This window comes from Cyanistes caeruleus, chromosome 2 (assembly GCF_971803275.1).
Source record: "Cyanistes caeruleus chromosome 2, bCyaCae1.hap1.1, whole genome shotgun sequence".
Taxonomy (NCBI): Eukaryota; Metazoa; Chordata; class Aves; order Passeriformes; family Paridae; genus Cyanistes; species Cyanistes caeruleus.
In genome coordinates, this window is record NC_141702.1 from 90,527,966 (window position 1) to 90,547,552 (window position 19,587).

Here is a 19,587-nt window from a genome sequence, read left to right on the forward strand (position 1 = left end):
GTCATGTTTAAGAGTGTTATCACATTTAATTTTCCCTCCCCCTGTGACTTCTATTCCACTTGTGTCTCTGCGCGGAATAGACTCGCGCTGGGTATCTAGTTTTTTTTGTTCTGAGGACCCCCTCCCTTTTCCCAGTTTCCCTGCCCTTGCCTGTTAGGATATAGCACTTGGCAGAACTTTGCAAAATGTCCTGGCTGTCCACACCGATGACAGGTGAACAGTCCCTTTGGCTTGGCTGGCGATGGCAGAGTAGGTACAGTTGTGGCTGCAATCCTTCCTGGGGTTCTCTGGGAATCCTCAGTCCTTGGCATTGAAGTGCTGATTACATCCGTACACATCTCGATTAAAGTTGTCAAGGTTGGTGGTGGATCCTTCGGCAGCACCCGAATCAGTGCTTTGCAGGCTTCGTTCGCATTCACTCGAGCCATTTCCAACAGCAAGTCAGAGTGCAGGGTGGTATTCTGCACTTGTCTTTCAATCTGTACCTTTAATCTATTCACAAAATCTACAAATCTTTCATCAGAACGCTGTTTAACTTGAGCATAGGGAACAACAGATTCAGAAAGAGGAATACTGAAAAATGCTTTCTCTGCAGCTTTCTTTATTTTCTCTCTAACTCCTTTTGGCAAATTTTGGGCCTGGTCAATAGGTTCGCTCCAATCACCTTCGCCACATAAGTGATTCATGGTAATTATTTTACCCCTTTCATCTAAAGCCTCAAAATCACTGCTCAGTAATTCTCCCAAAAGGGTTTTCAACAATCTTTTCCAAGCCCCTTCCCAGAGCAAATATTCTCCTGGGGATAGAAGGCAGGAAAACAAATCCTTCAAATCATGTGGGACCAATTGGTTGGAGGAGAGGGTTGCCTTTAAAAGACTTTTAAAAAATTGGCTTTCCTTTCCAAACTCCTTTGCTGCTTTGCATAATTCCATTTTCAATCGAAATGACATTTCATTCCATTCTGGTAATGTTCCTCCCCTCCCATAAGTTACAGGTGCTGCAAAGAAGGCAGGCCTCTGTTCCTGGTTTGTCCCTTCACCCCCTCCCTTCCCCACTCTGTGTGAGCTGGAGGGAGTGACCTGGGAGCCAGCAGCAGAGAGAGGGCAGGCGGGGTTGCAGGGGGGGTAGGAGGGGTCAGGGGCGGGGTGCCTTGGGAGGGAGACACCCCTGAGGGGTGGGGCGGAGGCAGAGGAGGGAGGGTCTGGAGGACCAGGAGGGGGGAGGTCTTGGGGGAGGAAAGGGTTGAAGGGGGGAGGGGAAACAAAGGGATTGTGGGAAGAAGAAGCAACTTGGGGGTCGACCATGTGCTCACCACCATTTTGAAGTTCCTGGGCCCTTTGTGTAACACTTGGGGGGAGACTCACCATGTGGTCTCCTCCATTTTGTGTACCCAAAAGACCACCAGGAATAAAAGGAGAGGGATATTGAGGGTAAAGAGGGGTAGGAGAGGGAGCTGGGATGGGTTTTAGGGAAAGGTTTCCAACAGCTTGGCCAGAGCTACTGGAACAGGGGTGCTGAGAGGACTCCCCCAGCTTAGGGTAACAGGGTTGAGGTAAAGAAACAGGGTTATCAGGGTCAGGATTGGATAACCTTTTTTCTTCCTTTTCAATAAGGGTTAGTCTAATCAAAACAAACAAATGGATTACTTTCTCTGCTGAACTATCTCCAGCATTCACAGATTCAGTCAATTTTGTCCCCACTCTGTTCCAAAAGGAAACAGAAGATACATCTGCAGGAGACACTTGAGGAAAATTTAAAAAAACCCAATTCACTAATTTTTTCACCTTTTTCTTAGAAAACGGTTTCTCTCCAATTTGCAAAATGCCAATCACTTGATTAAAAATCCCCCTTTGTGCTACAGACAGTCTTGCACCCATCTCTGTGATCTCACCTGTCCGTTGCAGCTATTTCACCAACGGCTCCAAACTGCTCTGCATCCAGAAGTTTCACCTGGGATGGGACTCTTCTCTCACCCACTCCCTCTTCACCACTTCCCCCCTTTGGGGAATTCAGTCTTCTGAATGCTCCTGCCGTTGTCTCGCTCTCAAAAGCAGCCCCTCGGTGCTTAGGGGTTCTTGCTTTTCTCCCCAGCACGTCTTCCACTTAGAACAGCGAAGAGACACTTCTGGGGTAGATGTCGTCCCAGCGGTGGTCAGAATCTCACCTTCCGTGGTTCTTCTGTCCCCTTTATTGAGGGACAGGCCAGCCCCACGTTCTGGGCGCCATCTGACTCGATCTTCCTGAGTGTGACCCAGCTAGCTCAGTGATGAGGTTTCTCTTCACTCGAGTTTTGAGCCAGCATATGTTTGTGAGATTCACTGATTTTCTTCAAGAATTCAAGTCTATAGAGCGAGTAAAGACATCAGGGGGGGACTCTCTCTCTGGTTTGCATTCCACAGTTTATTTCTGTGAAGGGGAATCCAAGGGACGAGAGACCAAGGATTTGGGGTCTGGGGGGTCTCTTTTAACAGGGTTTCTCGGAGGGAGGGAACATCAGAGAGAGAACCAATTATTTTTCTCAGTTAGTACATCTTACAAACTTTCTACAAATCAAGGTTACACACACCAAGATAAGAAATAACAGACACCAGCTTCTTCAAATGCCCACAAAGGTGTAGGAGTATTCTCCACAGAGGGGCAGAGGAGGAGAGAGGGGGGGGGGCTTGGTTTCCTGGCAACCCAGGGGGGAAAGAAAGGGAAGGCAAGGTAAGCATGCCCTCACAGCTTCCATAGCTCAGAGACATTCTGGGACAGGAACAACAAAGTTACAAACTTCCGTGTTGGAAAGAAGGGTTCTCTTCTCTCAACCCCGTGCTTTCCTGGGCTAAAGAAACTTCAAGCAGCTGGAAATGCCAGCGGGGTCCTCTCTTTACTCTATCCGGCCTCTCACCGTGGGGCTGAGGAGAGAAACTTCAGTAACCATGGGAACTTGACGCCAGGTAAACAATTAGGAAAAAGAGAAGCTGGGGGTGGGGGGAGGATCACAAATAAAAGATGGGAAAAGATACATTTCAGGCTATCAACTACAACAGCCAGACCTTATTAGGCAAACGTTTTTCACAATTATATTTTTGCAGTTTTTCACCCCCCTTCCCCTTTTTTATTAAAGGACAGAGATTCATTTCCATTTCATTTATGTCTGCGCACTGAATGGATAAGCGCTGTGATGTAAGTTTTTTGGCAAGCTGGTATCCATGTGTTTCTGTTGTTTTAAAGGACAGTTTTTAGCAAAGTGTCCCGGTTTTCTGCAATAAAAACAAATTCGCTGTTGCTGGTCAGACGTCATCTGTTCATTCCTTGTCTCAGATGAAACTGCAGCAACAGGTCTTGGGGTGGTCCAGGGAGGTCTCTTTTTCCTGCGAAAACATCTCTGCTTTCCTTGCACAGGCTGCTGACATCTGTGCAAGGGTCGGAGGGGGATCCACAGGCAAACCTAAAATAATTCTACGGCAAGATTCATTAGCATTTCTCTGAGCAAGTTCCTTGACTAACTCTGTCTGTACCACAGGGTCTTCTACTTGACGGGAGACTTGTTCTCTTAATCGGTCTAAGAATTGCAGGAATCCTTCTGAGGGCATTTGTTTTACATTAATATAACTGCCCTTGGTGTCAGCTGTAGGTAGCTGTGTGAAAGCCTTTTCTGCAGCTGTAGTGATTTTATCTATCACAGCTTTTGGCAATGCCCTAGTTTGGTCCTCAGGTTTTTCCCATACTCCTTCACCACATAAATGCTCTAAAGTAATAGGATTATTTAATAAATCTACATATTGGTGATTAGTTTTTAATAATTCCACCAGTATGTTTTTTAGAAATCGCTTCCACGTGTTTTCCCATAATTCAATTTCAGATGGTGTAAGCAAACACCTAAAAAGATCTTTAATATCTGTAGGAACTAAATCATTTGAGGTTAATGTTGTTTTAACAATGCTTTTAAATATTTCACTATTACGGCCAAATTCTCTTTGTACTTTGCAAATTTCTTTTTTGTCTTGGTATGAAAACGGTTTGTAAGTACGGTTTTGAGGTCTTGTTCCAATAAAGGTCACCGGAGCAGCAGTAGGGAAAAAGGCTGAGTCAAAACCATTTTGTTCTCCATTCCCAGGAGTTGTATTGAACCGGCAGGGGGGAGAGGCTTGTCCTGCCCGGATATCGGGAAGGCTCGTATTTCCCCATCCCCCAGGGGCACCATGCGGCTCTACACTGGGAGCAGGCTGAGGGGATCCAGCCTTCCATCCCCCGGGGCGTCCCCCGGGGCCATCAGGGCAATTTGCAGCAGCACAACCACACCCGCCTTTGGAATGTGGTGAGGCAACCTCACCTCCCTGCTCGGTCTCGGGCCCGCCCCCTGGACCGTGGGAACTGGGAGGGGCTCCGCCCCTCACCCCCCACTCGGCCCAGCCCCCAGCCCCGCCCCTGGCTTCCACCCCATCTCCGCTCCCAGCCCCGCCCCCGCAGGAGCCGGGCCGGGGGGCGCTCCCCCCCACGCCGGGCCCCGGGGTTCCACCCCCCACCCCCCATGCCAGGTCCCGGCGTTCCACCCCCCCCCCCCATGCCAGGTCCCAGGGTCCCGCACACCCTCACGCCGGGTCTCGGGGTCTCCCCCCACCCCACGTCGGGTCCGGGAGGCTCGCAGCCCCCCATCAGGGGGCAGAGCCGGGACACCCCTCTCCCTGCCCCTCTGCAGGAGCAAGGGGGGTAACTCTCTCCCTCCCCGCTCTTCCTCCCCACGGGACAGGGGCTGGAGGAACAGGGGATAGGGTTACAGCCTCAGGGGGCAGGGTCATAGGGTGGGGCCAGGCAGGGCTGGGGGGTGGTGCAGGGTGGAATGTCAGGGGGAACAAAGAGGTTGTTATAAGAGTTAGGGGCGGGAACTGGTGGGTGGGGGGGATTATGGGTAGGAGAAAGGGGATACACAGTGGGATTCACCATGTGGCCGGGTAGCACGTGGCCGGCGCCATTTTGGCTCTGCACATGTTCTTGAGTAAGTTCAGCAGAGCTCTCCCCTCCTTGCAGGGAGGATTTAAAGCTATATTTTTCGGGGTTTTCTGCGGGGAGGGAAAGGTACAGGCAGTTTTTGTCTGCCTGTAATGCCTGGGACAAGCCTTCTGACAGAGGTGCTGAGGGAAGGTGAGGGGAGGAGCAAGCGGGGGGCTTCTTCCTCTGTAGTATGGTTTTCCGAATTAAAAGGAAAAGGGGGAGGTATTCGCCAGCTGTGCTGTCCCCCAATTCAACTTGCATAGTAAGGGCTTGTCCAACCTTTTCCCAGTCAGGCAGGGAATCAACATTTAAATCCGGAAAATGCAAAAAAACTCATTTTACTAATTTCCTCAGCTTATTTTTTGAGAAATTGATATTCCCAGCTTTTAAAATATTCTTAATAAGGGAATATTTATTCCTTTCCTGTGTAGACACAAGAGTACCCATGGCTAATCTTAAGGCTTTACTACACAGGCTGGTCTAACCTTTTTTTTTCCTCCGAAAAAGCAGAAAAGATCCAAACTGAGGTCAGGGTTTAGAAACCACCACAGAGCCCAGGACCTGCTGCCGGTGCACCCCCCCCCACTCCACGTGGACTCTCCTGGTCCTGATACTAGGGAGAGGCTCTGGCACCAGCACTACCACTACTGTGCCCCGCAAAAACCCCACAACAACCGCCGGATTTCCCACACCCCCCGTGACCCCCCCCAGTACCATCCTGAAGGATGCGCGGTGTTCAAAGAAAAGAAAAGGAAAAAAAAGGGTTCTTGGTCCGAGTTGACTGGTGTAGTCACCGAGCTACCAACTCGACCCCCGTCAGAAAAACTGCAGGGTAGATGACGTTCCCTAGGCTTGTTAAAACACCCGTGGGGTGTTTCCAGCCGTCCGGAGGGGTTTTAAAGCCCCGCGGTGGGCGCCACCTGAAGAGACCTTCCCTTTGCCCCCCGAAGTAAATCCACGCTAGCTCTGTCGAATGGAGGGGTCAGGGAGGCTCTTCGAGACCAAGAAAAGACCAAAAAGGTGCTGCTTCTCCCTCCGGGGGATCGGAAGATGTTTATTCTGGCTAGCTTCCAGAGAGAGAAGAGAGTGAGTTACTCTTTCCCAGACTTTTTCAAACCTCGGGAGAGGGGCGGGGGGACATATAACACCAACCAATGGGGTAACGTTTCAGGGATTGGGAGGGGAGGGGAAAAACACGTCACAGAGAAACAAAGTAACTCCCAGAAATATGCACCACCACAAAGAAGCTTTTGGACATTGCTCTCAGGCACATGGTATGGCTCTTGGGGATGGTCCTATGCAGGTCCAGGAGTTGGACTCATCTTTGTGGGTCCCATTCAACTCAGGATATTCTGTGATTCTGTAACATGGAATAGTAAAACTGACCAGGAGAAGCTCAGGGTTTTTTGATTTAGTAGAAAAGTTATTCTGACAGTACAGCAGACTTATACCAGTGATAAAGCTTTTCTGGACTTAAGGTAAAAAGAAGGAAGCAGATAAGAAAGGGATGAAATCAGAAGACTTGCTGGAATTAAAGGAATGGGAGCTGGAAATCAGAAAGATCTCCAGCTCCCATTTAGACTGTGTGAAAATGGAAATAGAGGTAACCTTGAGGAACTGGGGAAAACTTTGGCAGCAAGAAAGAAATAGGTTTCCTCCCTTAGTAACAAGTGCTTGCTGACTTTCCAGTAATAATTGCTGAAGCTGTTATTTCTGCTCATGAATTTTGAAATTCACATTTGTTTTTGTTGGAGAGTAATTTTCTCTTCACTGTGTACTAAATTACTAAACTCCAGGCAATGTATGTACCAGCCCAGCTCTTCTTTGAAATAAGGACAAAGCTGATTTGTGAGATCAAACAAGCCTATTCTGTCCCCTTGGTATAGTACTTTTATAAAGGAAGCATAAATAAGAACACATTTCTACTGTTTTATAGCTTTTATTATTCAAGACCATCAACAAGCCTGATTTGGGGGGGTGGGGCTTTCCATTTTGTTTGCTGTTTGGAGGGGCAAACTTTTTAGCTGATTAAAGAATTGGATTAAAGAGCTGTGAAGTCTTAAGAGATAGAAACTTGTACAGCTCCCTGTTCCTCTTTGAAGAATATGATAAGGTTCAATGTAGCATTATAAGATCTGATGTGAAGATGTGTTTCCAGGACAGTTTCATAAAATAAATACACAGACACAGAAAAGAGAAGGAACGTTTCTTCCCAGGAGCATGATCCAGGATGGATTTATTGTGAAGAAATCATGCAAGAATACATTTGAAGATTTAAGAGCACATGGCAATATTCTCTTCTCCTAAGGCAAAGCTGTGGGAAGAGGTGAAAAATCTTGGAGGATCAGTCCACTGGCAGCTATTAAACATGATAATCTAGCTATACTCCCATCTTCAAGTCCTAAACAATGGAAAGGATTGAGCGGAAAGGATTGAATCAGTCTATATGCAGTATTTTTATACGTTTTCCCTAAACATCTGCAGCAGACCTTTACTTGGAGATATAGTACTGGTTTAGATGGACTTCTGTCTCTATGTAGTCAATTTTATATTCCTGTGGTCTTTGTGAGAGAACACAATGTGAATATCCTCTGATGTTTCAGCTATTCTCCAGGGGAGAAGCAGTCATATCTGTAAGATGTTGACTGAGGAAACTGACCAGACACATCACAAACCTCCAGAAACTTATTCATATTTTGGACTCCTTTAAGTGTCAAGAAAGCATGTGAAGAATTCATTTTAGCAATATATATGTCTTTTTGACATTGTAAAAAAGGGATCAGCATCTCTTCTGGTTCCCCAGTTGAAAAGTGAATTACAAAGAATGACAATTTTGCAGAAAAGATTTAACTTGCTAACACTTCTCTAGTTATTCTTTAGGGATGTTTTGTATTTTCTTTTGCATTTAAATATTTCTTAAAACATTTCAGACAGGCATACTCAATAATAGCATATTGTTGCTGATACTTTTGTAACTAACAAATATTTTGAGTTCTTCCATTTTCCAGAAAAGCTCAGTATTTTAAAAATAATTTTTAAAAAAATGACATTTTAAAGTAAATCATGCTGGTCTTTAAAAATCATTAATCTCTCTGCACACTCTTGGTCCTGCAGTGCCATCTGTTTTCTTTCAAATCTACAGAAGGCTGTGACCTTCTGTAGATATACGTGGGAATACATTTTGTTCTGCATTATCCTCCCAGTTCTGCTCCTTTGCTTGTCTGGTGAAAGCAAATAACCTTTTCAAGAGGGAATGAAACAACTAAGGAACTGTTTAAGAATATTTGTCTCTGCTGATTCTTGTATACAAGTTTCCTGGACTCTTCTAGAGGTGTAACATGATTTCCCTTTAATATAAATTTTTTGTTTTCCCCCAAGTGTGTTACAACAATCCATTCCCTCTGAAAACATGTAGTCAATAAATCATCAGCCTACAATACAACAAGTTCTGTATTTTCCATTGGTTTAAGGTCAAACCCTGAATGCTGTGGGTATTGTATAACCATTAGTCACTCTGATAGAGCTGGCTCATGTCAATGTACTGTTCCTATTTGACCAGAAGTTAAATGCTGAGAATATTTTTTTGTCTGCAATCATACACTGTATAAAAATGTGAAGATAAATCATTATATAATAATCATTATATATTGCAGATAAAATCAGCAATTTATTGTTTGCATTCAGCACTTTCCTCTGGACAATTTCCAAGCGCTTTACAAATATTAGTGGATTTAGCATTTTGGGAAACTGAGGCACAATTTTTCAGATGCCTGCAAACTAATGGGGTTTTGTATTATCACGTAAGTACTTTCCCTGCAGGTAGGTTAGACCCATTTTTTAGATATCTTTATGTCTTCTGAAGTGTTAGTGTAGCAAAGCTATAGTTATTAATTAAAATATTATAACATAATCTTAATCATTATGTTGCTTTTAGTCTCCTGTCTGTAGACAAGCCATATATTTACCAAAATCATACTTCTCCCAGAATGCAAGAATGTCACCCTATTGCAGAATGGGTACTTCTCTTCTTTTTTACTCTCTCCATCATTTCTTCCCAGAGCCTTTAGTTACAATCTCCAGTTCTTCCCACACTCTACACTTCATTTAGGTTTTTTGCCTGTACTGAGAGTATAGAGCTTTAAGTGAATCTCCCTGCTAGGGGTAAGGGGTTTATTTGTTAGATAAAACAGCATAGACCTGTAGAGAAGGTTTGCCAGGGTATCATTCTTCCTTACAAACTTTAGGAATGGAGCCATCCACTAGTGAAATCATGGTTTTCTTACTGAGCCACTGACCATTAAGCTGGGATGTCTGGACTGTGAGTACTCTCCTTAAATCCGTTTGGCAGAGTCCTGACCCCCTCCAGGCAGGTGACGCCCATCAGCATTTGCAAAACAGATGAAAGAAAGCAAGATCTTGACCAAACATGAGGGGACTTCAGTCCTTTGCTACTTTTGCAGCCGTGTATACAGCGAGAACCAATTAAACTGTTTCTAACAGCTGAGTGCAAAGAGAGACAGTTGGTTTTGTTCTCACTTGTGCTCTGATGTGTCAGCATCCTCCTACACTGTTACGCAGGGATAGAGTAATAACCATGCTAGGGCCATGCCAATATGAACTGTCTTCCAGCTGTGCCTGACTGGGATATGAACTTGCCCCCATTGCTTGTTTCATACTTTTACTGCCCTGTGGGTCAGATGTCCGAGTAAGTGAATCTCTCTGGCTCTGCTGTAGAGGCCCTGAAATGTGTTGCCAATTCCAGAAGTACAAAGCTTGACCTTAGTCTTTCATTGTCAGCAGGATTCAGGCAGTCTGTGTGAATGTTACAAAGTCTTTGGCACTCACCATTATTACTAAGTTATAGGGAGAAAACCAGATGCGTTCTCTGACTGAAAGTTTCTGAAATTTTCTGTGGGGGACCCATTAATTGTTGTCCAGATGTGTCTGGACTTATCTGGAATAGCTTCATGTACCTGCTGGGAGATATGTGTACACTATAAATGCCCTACTGTGCCCTTCAAGACACATTTTCTATTTAATGAGAGGCAAAATTTAGCAAGTGACTCTTTGCTGTCTCATGCCCTGCTTACTTTCAGTGGTGTTTACTATGTTCACATCTATTGGGACATCTCCAGGGGCCCCTACTCTTTCTGATTTACACATCTATTAGTGTAGCTAAGCTACTGTGGAATGGGAGCCTTATCTAAGGAAATACTGTAAATACAAATTACAGCTGACCTATCATAATGTTGTAATATTTTCATAAGGTATCACTGTACTTTTATCAAAAAGCACTCTAAGATTGCCACTTCATTTGTTTTGAGAATTAATTTTTCAATTACAGGCTTTGAATTTTACAAGATATATACATACAATTCAGATTACATGCACATCAGTATTTTTTTTTCTAATTTTGACATGTGTCACTCTATTAGGAACGGCGAGAAGAGCAACACAGACTCTCATGGAGTCGATTAGGAGAATTTTTCTCAGTTTATTACTTCAGGTCTTTTTTATAGACTGATACGTGGAAAGTACAGAAAGGAAACTCTTATTGGTTAGCAAACTACTACATCATCATCATTGGTCAGTGGGGCACACTACCCCCTGACTTTCTCCTGCAAAGAAAACAAGGGACAGAGAAACAACACCTGCAAGGCTGTTTTTTGTCTCTGAGGATTGTTTTAAATTCTCCTTAAAACTTCCCAGGCCACTTTCTCAGGCAGGACTTGAGAAAGCTGTGTGGCCTGCAATTCTACAGGCACTTTGCTGCCTGCTTCAGAGTTAGCATCCACAGACATGAATAAAAAATTATCTCTAGCTTTATCCACAGACAGGACTTAAGTTTATAATCTCTAGAATCAATTAACAGAATTCAGGGAGATTTTATTATACCTCTGTACAATGAAATACCTAATTTGTTATTGTCAGCTGCTTTAAACCAAGAATGAAAATCACCGTCTCACTTCAGACTGGAAAACTTATTGTTTCCCATTGGTCACTTGAAAAGGCTTATGTTAGTGTGTGATAATTTTGGAATAAATGTGCTGTGGAGACTGCTGGACTACATGTTCATTACACAGTTGTCTATGATTGTAGGAAACAGGATGTGACGACCTTGCAGTCTTATACCGCCATGAATGCACATGACCCAGAATCCAACTGACCACCTTACAGATTCTGGTGACATGTGGGAGTGCAGAAAATTAAAATGGAAGCAGATAGTGAAAAAGTACCCTCTTTATTTTGCCTTGTCTTCTTTTGAGGGATGTTGCCTGAAATCTTTGATCCAAATAGCCTCCTGAGGAAACACGTCTGAGCTAGGCTGAAACAACACTGGGAACACTGTCTTCAGTTCTGGGTAATCATTGCTAAGTGGTTACACAGTGCAGGAGAGAGATAGGCAACTCATTTTTCTTTGAGCCTTTTTTAGTCATACTCTCTCAGGATTCTTGAGCTCCTTCAGGAATAAACATAATTCACAAAGAAGCTAGAGGGAGCTGACAGTTTGGGACCTGACTGGGGGCAACACCTCCAGAGAAATGGGAAAAACTCTTTTACTTCCATAGGAATTCTTTCATTGTAAATCTTGGGCTTACTTCTACTGGCTGACCACTGCCATTAACTTGGGGTATGTGCTTTTCAGTGTGTTACATATCTCTTTGTTTCTTTGCTTACTTGCTTGTAATGGAACAACCAAGTCTGCACAGAACTACAAGTTTTATTTCTTAGGTATTCTGTACAGACTTTGTGAACTTAAATCCATGAGCTCTCTAGGTTCCTATATTGGTTGCATTTGGAATTTTAAAGCTTCTCACCAACATTTTGGAGGCCTGTTTTTAGGGCTGAATTTTGCCATTTGATGTGGATCATACACGCTGCATCTTGTGATGCTATCATTGTGGGTAATAATCCGCCCTGTGAAACAAGGAGCTTAAGAGTTAAAAGAATATCTAGTTTAGAGGTAGCTAACAAGACAAGGAATGCTGAGAATTCACCGTGTTTGCAAGGACAGAAGGAGAGCAAGACTGCTCTGAGACAATAGAAGAGCCAAGACTTGCAAACAGAATGGAGTGTGCAAAACTTTCTAAGGCTGCTGGTGATAAGAGACATTCTTCAAACCCTGAATCAGTGAAAATTAATCTCACAGTCTGGAATGTGACCAGGAGATTAACATACATGCTCCGGAGATAAAGGTGAAAAGTTCAAATGCAAAAAAGAGCTTGGAAACCTTCATCGGGGACCACCAACAATCCCTGAATTAAGGAAGTGCAAGCATAGATAGCACCTAGAGCTAATTACCATACGAAGCAAGCCTATGCAAGGCTAGAGAATAAATATATATTAGGCATATTGTATAATCCTAGATTGCAGAGAATAAAAGGAAGACAATCTTTACTCTGGGTACATATACCTTTAGGAATAATCCCACATATATCCACCAGCTAAAATATATACCTACTTTTCAACTTTCATGAGTTTCAAGTTTTCAACTTTCAAGAATTGTAGAGTCTTTTCTGTATATCATTCTGGCAAGTCAGCCAGGAGACTCTCTGTCTGGCTGTGGGAGCAGGACAGGGAGGGAACTTCCCAGATGTGCCCTGGGATATTCCCAGAGGAACTCCACTACCAGCTCACTCACCACAGGTACAGATAACAGACCTGCTGGCACAGTGGATAAATGGTATGTATCAAATACAAAGAGCCTGTAAGTCGTACACTTGGCCAGGGCAATGATAAATCACACAGAAACGTCTAGCACACAGCATAGTACCTGTGTAGGGTAGGGTCTGAAGCTTGCAAGCAGCTGCTGGCCGATAAGGCAGCTGGGCACAGGGATACTGGCTGGAGAGCCGGCAGGAGGTTTTGGTGTCTGAGGGATGGCCACTAACAGCTTTGGAGGTAAGTTGAGTATATCCTTGTATTTTGCTACTACTAGAATTATAATTGTGGGATCCCTGAGTTTGAACATTTTGATTGTGTGATTGGCTGAGACATAGTTTTGTATGGAGCAAGTGCAGAGCTCTACCTGCATTTCTGTCCTCGGGTGACTGAAGCGGCCAAGAAAAAGCAAAATGGGTGATTTGTGTATCTGCATGTCTAGTGTGTATTGTGTGTATTGTGTGTGAACTGTGTGGCTGTGGATGCATATTGTGTGAATTGCTATTTGCCTTTGGAGCAGATTTTAAAGGTTTTTTTCTGCTGCTTTTCCAACCTGCCTTAGAAGGGTGGGGAGGAAGGGGAGAGCAAGAGAAAGAGGCACTGCTGAGGGCTGAGAGAAGAGGTGCTTTGCCCCAGGCTCTGCCCCTCACAGCTGTCTTCAAACTTCCTGCATCACCTCTGGGCTGCCTGAGACCCCCAGGCTGTTTGTGAGTTGCTGGGGTGAAGCTGTGTCACGGTTGTGGGACGATAGCTGGCAGAGGACAGCGAGACGGGACATACAGAGTGGGGTGTACATACTAGGGGTGCCATGTGATAATTACTGTAAGTTTTAACTGTGAAGAGACAAACTGTGGGAACCCCCCTTCCCGAGCAGTTCGGTCTTGACCTTTGAGAGTTTGTGAACCCAGGGTGCCATTAGATAGATAAAGGGAACATTAGATAGATAAAGGGTGATATTAAAAGAAAAATATCAGGCTTCTGCAAAAAGGATAGTGGCCCTGGACTGGGAGCAGCCTGCACCTAAAAGTCTAGAGATCCCAGAAGGGATACAAGGAACAGCATATATTTGTGGAAGATATATTAAGGTTTTCCACTCACGACAGAGACAACACTTTGTGTAAAGAGTATTACAGTATAAGGTTTGTATACTATACTAGTATTGTTCTTCTGCCGAGAAGAGGGGGTGCCCACAGTGTAGGCTAAAACCATTTGGTCATAAGCCTGAGATTTTAAAGCTTGTGTGTGGAAGTACACATTTGGTACCTCAGACTTGGGTTGTGTGTGAAGACTAGGAAAAGACCGTAAGGGAGTGTGAAGATTTGGGTAAAAATGAAAAAAGACAAAAAAAAGAGGAAATAATGGGAAGTAGGCAGAGCAAGGAGATACCTAGGGTCAGTCCACTAGGATGCGTACTAGCACTGGAAGGAAATCGCCATGGGTGGCACTAAAAGTAAATCAGCAAATCAGTTCTTGTCAAATTCTGTAGTCACTGGTGGCCCAAATATAAATTAGAAAATAGAGCAAGGTGACCACCTACTGGAACTTTAGATTATAACACCTTATTACAGTTAATGTTGCTTCTAAGGAAAAGATGTGATCTGAAGACACATATACTAAGATGTTCTTCATGCTCCATAACCACCCAGAATGGCAGAGAGATTGTGGGATTAAAACCCCCTCTAGCCCTATAATGTTAGCCCTAGAAAAAAAGAATAAAGAAAACAATTAAAGAAAACTCAAGCAGTTTTACTTGGCTTTTAGCATTGGGCAAAGGAGCACAAAGTTAGAAAAAGCTCATCGTTCTGTAGCCCAGGAACAAGATTTAATGAATTTATTTAAGCCCCCTCCTAGAGAAGAAAAAGATGCAAACTTGGAGGAAACACCTACTTCTCCAGATAGTCCTGTTTTATCCTGGACTAGGAAACAAGTATTACAAACACCCTTACAAGAAGCAGTGGGACCACACAGAGAACCAATGCTAGTTAAAGTACCTTCCCCATGATTGATTTGGTGGCATGAGAAGAAGTTGCTAAAAATTATCAGAGCAACCCTATAACCACTACTAAATGTTTAAGATATATTATAAAACAACATTACCCAGATTAAGGTGACATTCGGTTATTATTAGATGCACTCACTAAAACAAAAAAGCAATTAGTTCTAAAAACAGCAGGAGACATGGCAGAACCATTATAAAACACAACGATTAGGTGAAAAAGAATACTTTCCACTCCAGGATCCCCACAGGGACCCAAACCAGCAAACAGAAAGATGAAACTTAGAAAATTACCAGGAATGGATAGCAAAAAGAATAAAGAAAGCTATATGTAAGACCATAAATTGATCAGCCTTATATGCAAAAAAGCAGGGCCCCTCAGAATCACCATCCAAATTTTTAGACCCCCTGTGAGAGGCCATGCGTTGTCACACACCACTAGATCCTGGATCTAAAGTAAAAATACAACAACTAGTAAATTTATTTTTGGAACAATCCACAATGGATATTAGGTGAAAACTCAAAAAGCTTCAGGAGCCAGACAGGCAGACCCTAGAATACCTACTGGACGAGGCATGAAAGGTTTTCAGTAATCGAGAAAAGAGATAGAAGCAGGAAATAAGAAAGCTAGTAGCTGTGATACAGGAGGATGGAAAAAAGCAAATGTGGACAAAGACCACCCAGGCAATGCCCACCTGAATTGGGTAGAGACCTGTGTGTGAATTGTAGAAAAATTGGCTACTAGAAAAATAAGTGCCTGGAAAAAAGATTAGATAATCATCAGGGAAAAATGAACCAGGAAAGACAAGGGGTAATTGGACATGTAAAAAAAGATTGAAAGAGACCAGAGAATTCTACCCTAACAGATCCACTAACTAGTTATAATGAAGCTAGGGTAAAAAACAAGGAAGTGGAATTTTTGGTAGATACAAGAGCAACATATTCAGTTCTAAATAAAGCCTTAATACCTATAGATGGAAATTATATTATGGTGAAAAGAGCAACAAGCCAATTTAAAAAGGTGTATTTTGCAAACCCTTTAAATACAATCTTAAGAAACAGTGGAGAATTCACAAATTCCTATACATGCCCAGTTCCCCAAAGGACCTTTTGGGAAGAGATTTATTAGAACAATTACAAGCAACCATTACATTTAAAAATGAGGAAGCTATTCTGGAAGTAAATAATCAGCAATGTGTAAAAATATTGAGTTTAATATTAACAACCACTAAGACTGGAAGGGAAATTGAAATTAATGAAAAAATAATAAACCAAGTGTTTTCTGAGGTATGAGCCTCCAGTATAGGAGGACAAAGAATACTCCCCCTATACAAATTAAAGAAAAGCAACAACTAGTTAAAATCAAACAGTATCCCTTGAAAAGGGAAGACAGAGAAGAAATTAGCCAGTAATTAAGAACTTTTTGCAATTAGGGTTATTAAAAGAGTATCAATCTAACTTTAACACTCCTATTCTATCTAATTGAAAGCCTGATAGGTTATACCAGATAGTGCAGAATCTAAGAGCTATTACCAAAATAACTGAGGATCTTTATCCAGTAGTAGCTAACCCATACACTTTGTTAACATATTTAACACCAGAACTTAGTTTACTGTTTTAGACCTGAAAGATGCCTCCTTTTACCTCCCTATCCATGAAGCCAGCCAGAAAATCTTTACATTTAAATAAGAAAGCCCTAAAAGTAAGCACAAAACTCAGCTCACATGGAGAGTGCTGCCCCAGGAATTTAAAAACTCTCCCACTTTGTTTGGAAAACAACTTGCAAAAGACTTAAAATCCTGAGAAGTTACACAAGAAGAAAAACTGTTGCAGTATGTCAAAAACCTCTTGATAGCCACTCAGACAAAAGAGACATGTGTGGCCCAAACAGTAAGCCTCTTAAACTTTCTAGAACTCCAGGGGTACAGAATGTCAAAGAAAAAACTCAGGTAGTAAAGCAGAAAGTGATTTACCTGGGTTACGAAGTCAGTGCTGGACAACGAGCTTTAAGACAAGATCCTAAAGAAGTGATATGCCAAACCAAAAACCTCAAACCATAAGAAAACTGTGAACCTTTTTAGAAATGACAAAATAGTGTAGATTATGGATTTATGACTATGAACTGCTTGTAAAACCCCTGTATGTGCTGATCACAAATAGAAACAGAGACCTCCAGTAGACATAAAAAGCTATGCAGGCCTTTCACCAGCTAAAGAATGACCACATGTCAGCTCCAGCTCTTAGACTTCCAGACGTGAAGAAACCATTTTTTTCTGTTTCCTGATAAAAAAAAGGAATTACCCTGGGGATACTAGCCCAGAACCTGAGCCCATACCAAAGAACAGTTACTTACTTTCACAAGCAACTCAATACAACAGCCAAAAAATGGCCAGAATGCCACAAAGCCGTAGCTGTAGCAGCAGGAAGTACTCAGATTTACCCTAGGCCAGTGCCTACTGTGCTAGTGTCCCATACAGTGTCTGCAGTGCTGAAAGTAAAAAAAGAACACTAGCTTTCCCCACAGAGGTTCCTGAAATATAAACCCATTATAGTGGAACAAAATAATGTAGAAATAGTAGTAACTAACATTATCAACCCAGCTTCTTTTCTCAGATGAAATCAAGAAGAGTTGGTGCACTACAACTGCCTAGAGACCATCGAAACCTACTCCATCTAGATTTAAGGAATCTTTTATTAGATTTTAATAGTGCAGAAACCTAGTTCACTAATGGGAGCAACTATGTCATCAATACACAGCAGCATACTAAGTATGCAATTACCACTTACAAAGAGGTAATAAAATCTAGACCTTTGGCAACAAGTACCTCTGCACAAAAAACTAAAATAATTACTCTAACCCATGCCTTAAAAATAGCAAAAAATAAAAAAATAAACATCTACACAGACTCAAGATATGCATTTAGAGTTGTTCATGCACATGGAATCATTTGAAAAAAAGAGATTTTTTAATTCACATAGGAAAGACATCAAGCATGCACAAGAAATACTGCAACTCCTGGAAGCAACCCAGCTACAAGAAAAAGTCACAATTATGCACATTAAGGCACATCAGAAAGTAAGCTCAGAATCAGAAGAAAAAAATAAACTAGCAGATAAGAAAGCAAAAAAAACCCAGCCAAAAATAAATAACACTTAAGGGAACCCTATTTTCAGATAAGCAAATTTCTCTTGAAAGTGAGCCAGAATATAATAAGAAAAACAGAAGGCTAATTTATAACCAAAAGAAACTCTATAATAAGGATGAATAAACTACTATAGAAAAAGAAAATTAGTTATCCCTTCCCATTTTTTATGGTCACTAATAAGGAAGAAACTCCAGAAAACACACTGAAGAATAGATGCCTTGAATTTAATTTAAATGATTACTGCCAAAAACTTATAAGCTACAGTCACTCAAATAACCCAGCAGTGTGAGCTTTGCCTCTAGACTAACCCTAAAAATATCCCCAAACCAAAAGTTAGTAAAATTAGGAAGGGCCATGGGCCTGGGCAACAGTAGCAAATTAACTTTTCAGAACCTCCAAGTAAAGAGGAGTATCAATATTTACTAGTATTAATACCTTTTTAGGATAGCCAAAGACCTTTCTCACCAAGACTACCAAAACCCAAGAGGTAACCAGGGTATTGTTACAAAAAATAATACCACACTTCAGAGTTCCAGCCACCATATCCTCAGACAGAGGGACACAATTTATCTCAAAAATAGTACAATAAATTAGTCATTATTTAAGCATAAATAAAGAACTACACCCTCCATACCACCCTCAGTCAAGTGGCCAAGTTAAAAAAAAAAACAAAACATTTACTCAAACAACAAATTGTGAAATTGGAACAAAAAGCTTATTTGCCCTAACCCCAACTCCTCCCACTAACATTACTACAAATTCAGACTAAACCTAAAACTAAAAAAAAGTCCCTTTAAAATGCTTTATGAAAAACCATACAGAATCAAAAAAATATTGTCTACCCAAGTTAAAAAAAAAAACACTGACCACCTATATGGTGGCCCTGAGTAAACAACTCAGAGAAATTGAAAAACATGTGGCTGGAACTGAGGGCATGAGGCCTGATGCGCCTGTACATAATATACATCCCAGAAGCTACGTGTGTGTTTAGTCTCCTACAAAAAAACCCAAACGTTAAAGCCACAGTAAGAAAGACCGTATGAGGTACTTCTTACCACCTTCACCATGATTAAAATCAAAGAACAGAGTGCTTAAATCCACCACAGCCATGTAAAAAAAACCTCCAGAAGTCCCTTGGAAAATAATGGGTGATAACAAACTGAAACTAAAGCTTACCTGGGTGAAATAAATACATTGCAGTCAGAAATATTTAGTAGCTTAACTTGCAAAAATTTAACCAAGAAACTAGTTTTGTTTATAATTATAATTGAAATCCAAAAATTAGAAAATACCTCTAGGCAGAACAATGCTAAATAGCCTTAGTCCTAAACTTTCATTTGGTACACTAGGTCCTTGAGAGAAAATTCTAATATAAAAGATCTAAATCTATGAAGTGTAGTCATGCTGTTGAACTAACCATATAAAAAGCAAGAACAGCAAAAACTAAAGTTATAGCTCTCCATGTATCACTGTAGCCTCAGTGAAGCTCACAAAGAAATTCATTCATCAGTGTCACAGAAGCAGTTTTCCTAGTTCTGTGATATTTAGTCTAGAAAATCTCCATGTCGAATAAAATGCCATGCTGGATTTGTTTAGTAGCTCTGGGCATCAGTTATCTCTGAACATCCCATGAAGCTTTAGGGTTACATCAAATGTACTGCTCCTAGACAAATGCAACCAGACGGGAGTTTGTTCAGTGGTCATTGTGCCTGGCTCTTAAAACGCCAATCTCACTTTTGCATATTCACTAAGACACAGTAATCACTGCATTATACCAGTGTCTGTGTATCTGACACACCCAGTGAT

General features: G+C 42.1%; 1 protein-coding gene across 1 annotated transcript; it reads right to left on the reverse strand.

Moving 5' to 3' along the window:
• LOC147654981 (endogenous retrovirus group K member 8 Gag polyprotein-like) lies at nt 1-1,974 on the reverse strand. The gene has a single exon (XM_086869804.1). It carries the CDS (start codon nt 1,875-1,877, stop codon nt 96-98), a length of 1,782 nt encoding a protein of 593 aa, XP_086725930.1. The 5' UTR covers nt 1,878-1,974; the 3' UTR covers nt 1-95.
• Nucleotides 1,975-19,587: the final 17,613 nt, after the last annotated feature.

What these genes read in the sequence shown, in the direction of transcription:
- LOC147654981 (XM_086869804.1), bottom strand. Translation starts at nt 1,877, where the DNA reads ATGGGTGCAAGACTGTCTGTAGCACAAAGGGGGATTTTTAATCAAGTG.